At 46.1% G+C, this 12,738-nt stretch overlaps 1 protein-coding gene across 1 annotated transcript in view; it reads right to left on the bottom strand.

The window, feature by feature from the left end:
- Positions 1 to 12,738, bottom strand: part of RAD18 (RAD18 E3 ubiquitin protein ligase) — a 241,939-nt gene that overhangs the window by 164,419 nt on the left and 64,782 nt on the right. The window contains exons 5-6 of the mRNA XM_044301938.1: positions 12,286 to 12,623; positions 11,786 to 11,885 (exon numbers count right to left, since the gene is read on the bottom strand). Of these exons, the coding sequence (XP_044157873.1) occupies positions 11,786 to 11,885; positions 12,286 to 12,623 (438 nt within the window). The remainder of the gene's footprint in view (positions 1 to 11,785; positions 11,886 to 12,285; positions 12,624 to 12,738) is intronic.

Raw genomic sequence — 12,738 nt, 5'->3', positions numbered from 1 at the left:
AAAACACAAGTTCGCTCAACACTACACACGGATCTGCAAAAAATATGAATGTGTGCCTGGCTCCATGGAAATGAATGGGTCAAAAAAATATGGTTGGGCGTCTGAGGCCTTACCAGAACATCATGTATCCTATGGTTTTCTTTACCTTGGGCAGCAGCTCACTGGCACTGGTTGCACAACCCACAATTAGAGAAAACCTTTTTATAAGAACTTTACAAACGCTGCAGAATAGCCATGTCCAGAAACCTTACACTTGGAGGCTAGCCTCCTGCAACAACGGCCAGTTTCTCATGAGGAATTTCGACACCTGGAAGACATTACAGGAGGGAAGAACGGAGATCTCAAGTGTTCGCACTGAACTGCCACAGGCAGTAAGATCACAATCAATTGGGCAATGTAAAAAGATACACCACATCCCAGTTCTGAGACTACTTCACCATCATACATGTAGTTTATTTGGGACGGATCATGGACAACGCATGAGGAGACATCTGCCTGGACACTCCATGTGCTGCTGCATAAAAGGTCAGAACCTTCTCTTTTCTCAGAATCAGGCCAATAAAGAGATTTTCCACCACCACCTGTAGGTGGCAGCAGAGAGACTGATTTCTTCCACTAGGAGGAGAGCTACTTTCCAACATGCTGTAAACACTCCATAACTCTCCCCCCAATTGTCATACGGCCCACAATAGAGACATAAATCAGTCTGACGACTCCAGACCTTTCCGATTTTCCTTCCTAGACATCATAAATTAACTATTCTCATTTCATATTTTAACAGAAGTCAGGAGGGAGGCAGGGGCAGAAAAGTGAACTACCTTTCTCAGCAAATAAATCTCAGGACTCCTCGAGCATGAATTATGACAAACGACAAAACCGGTGGTAACTTCGGCTGGGAACCTCTTCCATGGATGGGACTCATGCACTTAAGCTTATCATGGCAGAAGGAAGGACGTGAAGAATGAATTGTTGGGTTAAACTCCCTTTGTGAGTAAAATTCACCCTGACAACATGATACCGAATATCTAGACATCATCCGGCTGTGTAATCTATGCCAATGTCATCTAAAAATAATAATATTTATATGCCAGACGCTGCGATATACCAGTCATAATAAGCTCCATCTCCATCCCAAAGTCAGGAAATCTCCAGTTGTAAAAAATCTAAGCCCAAGAACATTTCTTCTGCCATTTCTACGTTATATCTGTATCTGGGAAAGCTGGGTGGTAACCCATATGTCTGCTACTTGATGTCATCCTTTATGCCCTGTATCACTATAAAACTACAAAGCTGGATTGTATTTAATGTGGGTGCTATAATGGTGCACCCATGGGTGACATTCAGCACTGATGCTGATCAACTTGATTTAACAGAATTTTTTGTGAAAAATGCATTAATTCATTTAATGTACATTTTATATTTCTTTTTAACTCATGATCATTAAAGGGGTCGTCTCACTTCAGCAAATTGCATTTATCATGTAGAGAAAGTTAATACAAGGCACTTCCTAATGTATTGTGATTCTCCATATTGCCTCCTTTGCTGGCTGGATTTATTTTTCCATCACATTATACACGGCTGATAGACACATGTGAGCAAGTCATACTGCCATACATGCTGTACTTAGAGGTAGCAGGCGATCTACACCTGAGTGACACCGGACCGCAACTGTGGTGATCACTACTCACCTTTCTTGCTAATTTCTATTATACATATTTTTTTCAATCTTAGCCCCTCGCTCCCTGATCAGTCTCGGGGAACCCATGAAGGCGAAACGCGTTGAAACATTATTTTTTTTTTTTCTCAGACATTTTTTTGTTGTTGTTTGGATTAGGGAGGGTACTGACAGATATTGGCTGGCTGTTCACTCCCCCCACAGGGTTTTCTTAGGGCAAGGTTCCGGACGGGCGATGACTTCGTATTTAGGGGGTTATTAGGGCATAATAGATCTGACGGCACTAGGTAGAGACAGGATTTATACAGTCCTGATCAAACAAGTCTAAGACCACTTGAAAAATGGCAAAAAATCCTATTTAGCACGGCTGGATCTTAACAAGGTTCCAAGTAGAGCTTCAACATGCAGCAGGAAGAGATGGGAGGGAGACAAAACATTTTTTGAGCATTCAATTTAATGAAAACAACGAATAAACTGAAACAGGCTGATCAAAAGTTTAGGACCACACCTCCAAAAAACAGAAATCCAACTACCAAACATGACCTCAGTAATGAGTAGCTCCGCCGTTATTGTTTCGGCATGCTTGATGCAAGCGTTTCCATGAGGTGAGTGGGAACATTTCTCCAAGCGGTGAAGACGGCCGCACGAAGGCCATCTACTGTCTGGAACTGTTGTCCATTGTTGTAAACTTCCCTTGCCATCCATCCCCAAAGGTTCTCAATTGGATTTGGATCAGGGGAACCCGCAGGGTGGGCCAAAAGAGTGATGTTATTCTCCTGGAAGAAGTCCCTTGTCCTGCGGGCATTGTGTACTGTAGCGTTGTCCTGTTACCCCACAGACGAGGGCCCTCAGTCATGAGGAATGCTCTCTGCAACATCTGGACATAGCCAGCGGCCGTTTGACGCCGTTTCCACATCTTTGCACAGATTTGGCCTTTTAAAGGCATTTGGTCCTAAACTTTTGATCAGCTGAAAAACAGCCAGTTTCAGTTTAATCATTATTTTCAATTAATTGAATGCTCAAAAATTTTTTTGTCTCCCTCCCATTTCTTCTTGTTGCATGGTGAAGCTCTACTTGGAACCTTGTTAAGATCCAACAATGTAAAATATGATTTTTTTTGCCATTTTTCAAGTGGTCTTAAACTTTTGATCAGGACTGTATATTGCATCATCCCACCTCCCCAGTGATCGGCATCCCCCCAACCAGACCAATATTCAAGGGCTAAATGAATTATCAACATACCGGTAAGTGTTCCTATTTTTTTTATTTATTGTGCCTTTTGTCTATTTTTTAGATACGCTAAAAATAAAAGTTACCGTAAGTTTTATTTTTTATTATTACTGTCCCTCTTGTGTTGCTAGTTGTAGTACGAGTATATCATTAGTTACTCGGACGTTCACACACATTCGGAGATTGGTTATGAATTTTGTACAGGCTGGAGGAAACGCAGATCAGGCCAACACTGAATAAAGTCTCAGTCCGGAGCTGGGTTTACTTAGCAGTAATTACCGTAAGTCAATGTCCCGCCACACTCCATATAAATCAATTTCCTGCACTTGCAGACGGCCTGTGTACTTTACAGAGAATAATTCGGCCTCCCCGTCCTGGCTTCATGGAATTCATCAGCCGCGTCTCTCGCTTCAATGGCAAAACAAGCAGGGACTGGAGATGAAAGCATTTCTGGACAGGAATTCCTACTGCTCCGTCTATACATCACAGCTTCCATTTCAATTCAAAGATTCAGCCTAGTGGCAACTGCTTAAAGGGAAAATTCACTTAATTAAAGAGGAGAACTCGCCTCTCCTGGCGCGTCTGTTCAAGTAACCGACTGCACGCCACGTGAAATGACAGCTCTGGAGCATCTATTCTTATAACCTCATATTGTGAGAATTTCTCTATTAGAAAGAAGATTATAAATAAATGTACATCTGGGTGTTACTGGTTGGGGCGTATCCTTGCACATAGTAGTAGTAGACCGTGCAGGGACACACCCACCGCCAACTGAGAAAACCAGATACCAGCCTGACTACTGTTCTCACCCACTAAGTTGTCGTTCACATACTGCAGAGTGGGTCAGCACTTCACATCAGTATTTTGTAGACAAAAATCAGGATTGGATGAAAAAAAATTAAAATAATAAATCTTTCCATTATGCTCTCCTGTAGTTAGGATTCACTCTTGGTTTTGGCTTCATCCAAACATGCAATTTGCAAATCATGCCATGTACCAGCTGTGAGGGGGCGGAGCCGACTACGCTGACTACACTGCAGCAGCCGAGTCTGTGGATTTCATTATATTTATTTAAATTTCTGTTCTGCCTCCATCAGAATATTCTCTCGGTCAACCCTAAATATGTGCTGTTCCGCAGAAGTTCAGTATGACGTTACACTTCAGATGAATGGTCATCAGTTTGAGTTAAATGTGTATTAGTGTTGGATATGAGTAATTGTGTTATACTGTGTAACTTGTTATCAAAAGACTGTCAGCACCCCCAGCTTCGTGGACCCCTGTGGTGCGGTGCAGATAGAATGTCTAGGGAGGGGAAGGGGGATGTGATGGGATTACAGTTTCATCTGATCACTTTCTGTATATAAGTTTGTGCAGCTGCTCAATAAAGCAGATTTTGTTTCACCTACACTGAGCCTTGACCAGTGACTGGGGAAACTGGGAGCTACAGATCAGCGGTTTGCAATATCTCCCGAGTAAGGAAGAATACAGAGGCGGACATACTCTTCCTGAGTACTAGGGGTCCGTCACAGTCACCATGCAACTCGCACAGTGCTGGATTTTTGGGGGATTCTGGGATCGCGGTATATATGCGAGTCACACTGCGACCCTGTTCGTTTCTGTTCTAGAACCAATACGCTGTGATCTTTGGGCACAAACGCTGTCATGTGACCAAAATTACCGAACTCTTAAGGTGTTTGATGGGGGCTAGCCGAGCGAGCCGACTGCTATCTAAGAAAAATGGAAGTCAGGATTAGAGAGGAGTGAATTTCATATTTAGAAATTCGTTCACACTTCATTTGTGGGTAAAAGGTGAATTCCGTTATGCATTCCGTCATAGAATTGCGTTATGGTCCGTGGTAACGGAATCCATAACGCAATTCACCTTTTACCAACAAACGAAGTGTGAACGAATTTCATAAGCGGAAATTCGCTCATCTCTAGTCGGGATGAAGTGAGGGATTTCGGATTACCGTCTTATTTGAAAAACCCACATAAAACCAACAGCCAAGTGAGAATAAAGCCTGCGGGCCAACACCTGGGTTCGTTTTCAACTCTGGAAGATCCCTGTGCGTGTGGAGAGCATCAAGGCTGCAATAATAATCCTCCCCCCGCCGGCAAAAGACCTATTGGCCCACTCAAGCCCCAGCCCCATGTGAATCTGCCACCCCCTATAGCTTCACCACTGTGCGCTTCGCACTTCTGCTCTCAGTTACTCGTCACCCCCGTAACACAGTGACCTGCCACCACTGACTCTGCAGCTGTTATGAAACTACTGTATACCGTCAGAGGATGCTGTGAGTTGTAGCAGATTGCTCCCTGCTGCCAGCGATACAGACACGGACGTGCTCCGCTTTGCCACCGCTCACAGCCTGCATGACATGGTCAGGGGAACGGGGCCGGGGGACCCCTGCTCTAGAGATACAAAAGGGCTCACACCTATCAGACATGTCTGATGCACAATAAATATCTGACAGACAGGGAATTATATATTTCCTCATCGATATTATATTGGTGGGGGACGATTTCCGGCATCTCGCCTGAACAGCTGTTTGAGAGTGGCGCGGCACTCAGACAAGCGCTGCAGCCTCTTCATAGTATACTAAGTACAGCGCCGTACATTGTGCAGTGGCCGTGCCTGGTGACCGATGGACGTGACACTCCAGTCAAGGATGAAGCACTCAGTGAGGGCCACGGCCCCTTTCAACAGCGTTACCACAAGTCGGACCCTCATCAATCAGATATTTATGATCAACCCCCAGGATATCAGTATATAAGTGCAGGAAAATCCCTTGAAAACCCTACTGCTGGGACCCCCACCAATGACAAGAATAGGGACCCCATACCCCACATACCCCCCGAAATGTACAGAGCTGCAGATCCACATGTGCACTATGGTTCCATTCATCGCTATGTAGCGGAGCGCTGTACTTTACCATCTTCGTTGGTCCCATAAGGATAAATGGAGCAGAAAAGCGTCCTGCAGTTCCATTCATTTCAGAGGGTCCTGTGGGATGGGGGATAACTTGACATTACTGGAATACCCCTTTCTCTCCTGACATTATACACTTTTAGTGAAATAACTGTTCTGGAGTCTCTTTTCTTACCCCTGGAAATGTATGGATAGACTGACAACCGGGTGTTATCAGGGGTGCTCCTACACGCACTGACCGTGTCCAACCAGACGGTCTAAGAGCACCCACCTTTAACAAGAGAAATGGTAACGCTGTTGTCAATTGATTTCTACATTTCCAGGGGGAATAACAGAGGAATGTCACAATGCAGAGTTTTGAGAAGAGCTGCTCCAGAAGAATATGGAGCATACAAGTAAGGACAGAGGTCGGATCCTCTATAATCATTACATAATGAAATGCTCTGTGGCTTTCTAACACACACTATACTTTTCATGCTCACTATTTTTAAGGTCTCTGCTTGCAATCAGTGAATGTAAACATTTTTATATACATCCAGAGTCTGAAGACCCTTCGAAATCTCCTCCAGGTCTGAGGGTCTGTTCCAATGCATTCGCTACAGTCCTCAGAAGACATTCAGTAGATCGAGACCTCCGGGTCCTTGGCCCGGTGATGACTACCTTGACCACAAAGTATTTAAAGGTCCATTCTATTACTGGAGAATTTAGGCTGCAGACAGTAAAGAACGAGGGGCGCTGTCCGCACGGAGAGATTATTACCGTCATAACCTGTCCACAACCTCCATTTGTGGCAAGAAATAACTTATCATTTCATTGCAGTGAAGAAATCACAATTTCCATTAATCTGCCTGCCTTCCAGCTAATCCATTCTAACGGAGGGTTGAGGATTATTATTATTAGCAGACCTGGACGACTGTGAAACGCGTCAGCCCTCTGACTGTATAAAGAAGCAGAGCTTGCAGCCGCTGTGTACAGGCAGAAATAGGGCGACCGGACGACTGATGATCCGCACCGGTCTCTGCTCATCTGTCGATGAGTGTTCATCCCTTTGCTGCTCATCCACGGGGTCTTCCCTGCAGGACCGAAGGGTCTTTACAAATATATTTTTTCTTCTGTTAGCGTTACATCTAATTAACAGTAATTTCAGCAATCGGAGTGAATTCAGACCTGCAAATTACTACATCGGAGCTGCTGGAAACAACGGCAATGTGGCAGTAATGGTGTCAATATCGGCCTAATGAGATCTGGGGCAGCCTAATAATGCTCGTCCGTGCCAGGATGGAGACTAATGACGCCGGATTATTCCTGTCGCAGGCCTTCAGCTGGTACTGTAATGGTGACAGATGGTCTTTACAGGACAAAGTATTTACTCCAGGAGGCCCCATCTACTGCAGGACCTGATTTATTAAAGAGGTATATTTACAGCTTATCGCTGGGATATGCCACCCCCTCAGACTGATCCTATGAATATAGGGGTCTGCAGAGCTGTGCCCCCTCCTAAGTTTTCAGTGCACAGCAGCTCCCAGCCACCCGGCAGTGCAACCATCCCTATTCACTTTAATGGAGCCATGTTGCAGTTCAGTGTGATCGGGGTGCTGATGAATTACACGGAACATCGCCCACCACTAGCCATCAGCACCTATAACTATGTTCATCCGGAGCTACCAGCCACATCAAGAAGGCTCATACTTTCAATAGCAAAGCAAAAAGAGATGGAGGGTCTGCAAAAAACTAGGAAATGGATACCACCAAAGAGGGGGAATTTAATCGACGCCTATAAGTAGGGGTAAAAGGTAAAAGTACTATGACCAGTGTTGGTAGTATAATGCAGATTCCAGACTCCTCCGTCTCTGAGGCTCACCCCACTCAGTCTATGTACAGAGGTCACCCAATAATCTTTTTCTCACTTGGGCCCCAGCTGCTTTCTGTTCTGCAATCCTTGGGTAAGGGGCCTGACCATAAACTGATCAAAGGCGAGCCCTAATTGAGCACAGCAGAAGTGTAAAGCGAGAGGAAAGATGGAGCAGTAGACCGGTCATTTCAGGAGGTCGATCTCAGACTCCAACACTGCTCTAACCTAAAGGAGAAGAGTTAAAATGCAGGGAGGAAACAAAACTACCAAAAAATGATCCGGTAAGACATAGCAGCTCTGGAGCAGAGAAGCGAGCCTACAAACACTGGAATAGTCCCAGAGTAGCGAGCCTACAAACACTGGAATAGTCCCAGAGAAGCGAGCCTACAAATACTGGAATAGTGCCAGAGAAGCGAGCCTACAAACACTTGAATAGTCCCAGAGAAGCGAGCCTACAAATACTGGAATAGTCCCAGAGAAGCGAGCCTACAAATACTGGAATAGTCCCAGAGAAGCGAGCCTACAAATACTGGAATAGTCCCAGAGAAGCGAGCCTACAAAACTGGAATAGTCCCAGAGAAGCGAGCCTACAAACACTGGAATAGTCCCAGAGAAGCGAGCCTACAAACACTGGAATAGTCCCAGAGAAGCGAGCCTACAAATACTGGAATAGTCCCAGAGAAGCGAGCCTACAAATACTGGAATAGTCCCAGAGAAGCGAGCCTACAAATACTGGAATAGTCCCAGAGAAGCGAGCCTACAAATACTGGAATAGTCCCAGAGAAGCGAGCCTACAAATACTGGAATAGTCCCAGAGAAGCGAGCCTACAAATACTGGAATAGTCCCAGAGAAGCGAGCCTACAAATACTGGAATAGTCCCAGAGAAGCGAGCCTACAAATACTGGAATAGTCCCAGAGAAGCGAGCCTACAAATACTGGAATAGTCCCAGAGAAGCTCCTGTAGAAACGTACTGTACAGTAAAGTCAACAAAGCTTGATGAAAAGTAAAACTTAACAAAAAATAAATTAAAACAATGGATCTCACAGGAGCATAACCCCCAACGGAGCTGAATGAACGTCAAGATGCAAAGCATTTAACAAGGAAGAAAACTACAGCAACCAGGGATGTAAAGAGCGGGTGACGGAGCGCTGAGCAAAACAAGGCCACAAACAGAAAAACAGCTTAGGAGGCACAGAAAACGCCATCAGACGAACACGTCCGGCTTAAGGAGAAGCAGGATAGTAATAACCAATCCCATAATAAAAATTCTACTGCGGCCTGAGGTCAGGACGGTGTGAAATTAAAAGCACTGATGAAGAAGGATGGACGGGGAGGCAGTAAGGATTCAGCGCTCCAGAGCCTTAAGGGAATTAAATTATTACACTTCCTGGTGAATTTATTTTTTCAAAACATCCATAAAGAATGAAGGGTTAATTACCAGCTGACGAGATGTATAGAATCTCAGATCAGAAATGGCTGCACGTCGTTCTCTGCATATGTGCTGCAAGGGGCCACAGGGCTGGAAACAGAACAGCGGTGTCAGGCCAGCAATGCACATGAGCACTCTCCCAGTCCTTGCTACTAAATATATGCATGCTGGGCTCAGCCAAGCATGCATGTACTCTGAAACGGGAGAGGGGAGAAAGCTACTGCCAGACACCTCAGCAGCAACTATTCATTTCTTAATCACAATCCACCTCTCTCCCGCCTTCCATCACTCTCCTCCTTCCCTCTCTCCCCCTTCTCTCCTCCTTCTTGCTACGTCTCTCTCCCTTCTTGCTACATCAGTCTCCCTGCTTCCATCTTTCTCCCGTTCTCTCTATCTCTCTACCCTCTTCCATCTCTCATTCCTTCCCTCTCTTCCCTCCGCCACCGGCAGCATCTGGCAGCAGCTTTCTTCCTTGTCCTCATTCACCACATATGCATGCTCAGCCAAACCGGGCATGCATATGTATGATTAGGAGGGAGCACAATCAAATGATCATTCAGCGGACAGTTACAGCCCCCTCATGCAATCGGACCTCAGATAAGATGTGGGCCTTTTATCCTAGGAAAACTAGGTAACCACCCCGTGAGAGCGATCATAGCAGCCATACTGATTGTCTCCCAGATTTCCCAGAATAAGATTTCATTTAAAAAAAGGCAGACTACAAACTTTAGCATCTTGACAAAGGACATTTGCTTTCTTAATCTCCCACAATTTTTGTAAAAAAAATAATAAAAAAAAAGCAGGAAAACAAATCGTAGCTTTATTTAGCATCAGCAAATATTTCCTCCTGACACAGAGCGTTATCAATGTGAAATGTTGCAGGACGGAATAAACAAGCACCCGGCCAAGTCCTGCCGCCGCCGCGAGGCGAATCCGATGGAAAAACGGCTTCAGTTCACATCCCGCCACAGCTCACAGGGCTTGATAGGAACTCAGAGACACAGATGTGCCACACTGTATGCCAGGGACACAACGCCAGGCACCAGCTGCTCTGCCTCAGGATGGCAGCTGCTAACTGACCGCCGAAAGTGAGATTGACCTCTGTGTCACCACAAGAAGATCCTCGCACTCCCTGCAGTCTATTATATATCACTTCAACCTGCAGCAATGGAACAGAAGAGGCTCCACCGCCAAACCTGGTGCATTTAGAGCTGCTGGCACAATCCCCCACCCCCATCTGTACCATACACGAGCAGCATCACCCCCATCTGCACCATACACGAGCAGCATCATCTCCATCTGTACCATATACGAGCTGCGTCATCTCTATCTGTACCATACACGAGCAGCATCACCCCCATCTGTACCATACACGAGCAGCATCACCCCCATCTGTACCATACACGAGCAGCATCACCCCCATCTGTACCATACACAAGCAGCATCACCCCCATCTGCACCATACACGAGCAGCATCATCTCCATCTGTACCATACACGAGCAGCATCATCCCCCATCTGTACCATACACGAGCAGCATCATCCCCCATCTGTACCATACACGAGCAGCATCATCCCCCATCTGTACCATACACAAGCAGCATCACCCCCATCTGTACCATACACGAGCAGCATCATCTCCATCTGTACCATACACGAGCAGCATCACCCCCATCTGTACCATACACGAGCAGCATCACCCCCATCTGTACCATACACGAGCAGCATCATCCCCCATCTGTACCATACACAAGCAGCATCACCCCCATCTGTACCATACACGAGCAGCATCATCCCCCATCTGTACCATACACGAGCAGCATCATCCCCCATCTGTACCATACACAAGCAGCATCACCCCCATCTGTACCATACACGAGCAGCATCATCTCCATCTGTACCATACACGAGCAGCATCACCCCCATCTGTACCATACACGAGCAGCATCACCCCCATCTGTACCATACACGAGCAGCATCATCTCCATCTGTACCATACACGAGCAGCATCACCCCCATCTGTACCATATACGAGCAGCATCACCCCCATCTGTACCATACAGAAGCAGCATCACCCCCATCTGTACCATACACGAGCAGCATCATCTCCATCTGTACCATACACGAGCTGCGTCATCTCTATCCATACCATACACGAGCAGCATCATCCTCCATCTGTACCATACATGAGCAACGTAATCCCGCATGTCAAGTACAGATGGCTGTGTGCAGAAAGGTCAGGTAACAGTGACGTGATTGTTATAAAGCATGCCCATTAAGCATAAAAGAAAACACAGGAAAAAAGGTCAATCTGCTGCAAACTTCTGTAAAACCCAAACTATGTGCATGTGTGAGGGCATGTGTGAGCGCTGCTGTGAGTGCATGTGTGAGGGCATGTGTGAGCGCTGCTGTGAGTGCATGTGTGAGGGCATGTGTGAGCGCTGCTGTGAGTGCATGTGTGAGCGCTGCTGTGAGTGCATGTGTGAGCGCTGCTGTGAGTGCATGTGTGAGCGCTGCTGTGAGTGCATGTGTGAGCGCTGCTGTGAGTGCATGTGTGAGCGCTGCTGTGAGTGCATGTGTGAGCGCTGCTGTGAGTGCATGTGTGAGCGCTGCTGTGAGTGCATGTGTGAGCGCTGCTGTGAGTGCATGTTTGCAGCAGTCATCCTTACCTGCGCAGACTCTCTTTTTTCTCATCCCTAGTAAGGCAGCTGTCTAGGTGATTGTTCATGTATTGTTCCAAAATGCCAACTCCGCACACAGGGCATTCCACTGGAAGACAAGAGGCAGAATTAATGCAATATACTGACTCAGTTCACAAGGTAACAAAAAATTAAAAATAAAAACAAAAACAACGCGTACCCATTCCAGCTCCATCCAGCAGTGCTGCAATGAACACCAGAAATAGAGCAAGAGACAAGATGGAGAGATTTACAGATATGTTCCGGCATGGCACCAGAGGGTTATCTCATTCTAGATATAAGTTCCATCAACTCCCTGCATCATCATCATCAGGTGCCATCTACAATGACTGATGATCCTTACAGCCTGGGTACATGGAGACTTTCTGAAGTCCAAAGGAGCAAATCTACAACCAGTGTCAAGAAGATGACGCCATGTGGACAGTGATTGCAATAGGAGGACCTCATCCTGTAGGTCACCGGGGACTTACCTTTAACTTTTGCCAGGGATGTGGAGGGGTTACTGGGTGCAGACACCTCCTCTGATGGTTGATCGGTGACACCAGGTTCCTGTTTGATTGATCTGGTGGAGCTTGATGGGGCAAACAGGTAGCCATCCAGTGCGGTCCCCATGGAGACATTTGCAGCGCCGGAGGATCTTCTGGATATTTTTGAGCTGGTTTTTACCAGGAACGTGTCCATAGATTTTCTCTCCTGCTTTATATCTTTCCTGGTGCTTTCATGTCTCCCACTCGTAGACAGATTGCCTGTGGAAAGATCTTGTGGAGTCTGCGGCGAGGAGTCCGAGAAAGACTGGGAAAGATGCGTCCTAAGAAATAAACCAGATGAGATTCAATGCGGACAGAACAATATATATTAACAGCTCTTAATAAACATGAAGCGTGAATGTCCACTGATCTTCATCTCCCGTACACGGAGGTGGG

This window comes from Bufo gargarizans, chromosome 7 (assembly GCF_014858855.1).
Source record: "Bufo gargarizans isolate SCDJY-AF-19 chromosome 7, ASM1485885v1, whole genome shotgun sequence".
Taxonomy (NCBI): domain Eukaryota; kingdom Metazoa; phylum Chordata; class Amphibia; order Anura; family Bufonidae; genus Bufo; species Bufo gargarizans.
The sequence above is the reverse complement of the archived record's forward strand: the minus strand, read 5'-3'. Positions and strand labels throughout refer to the sequence as shown.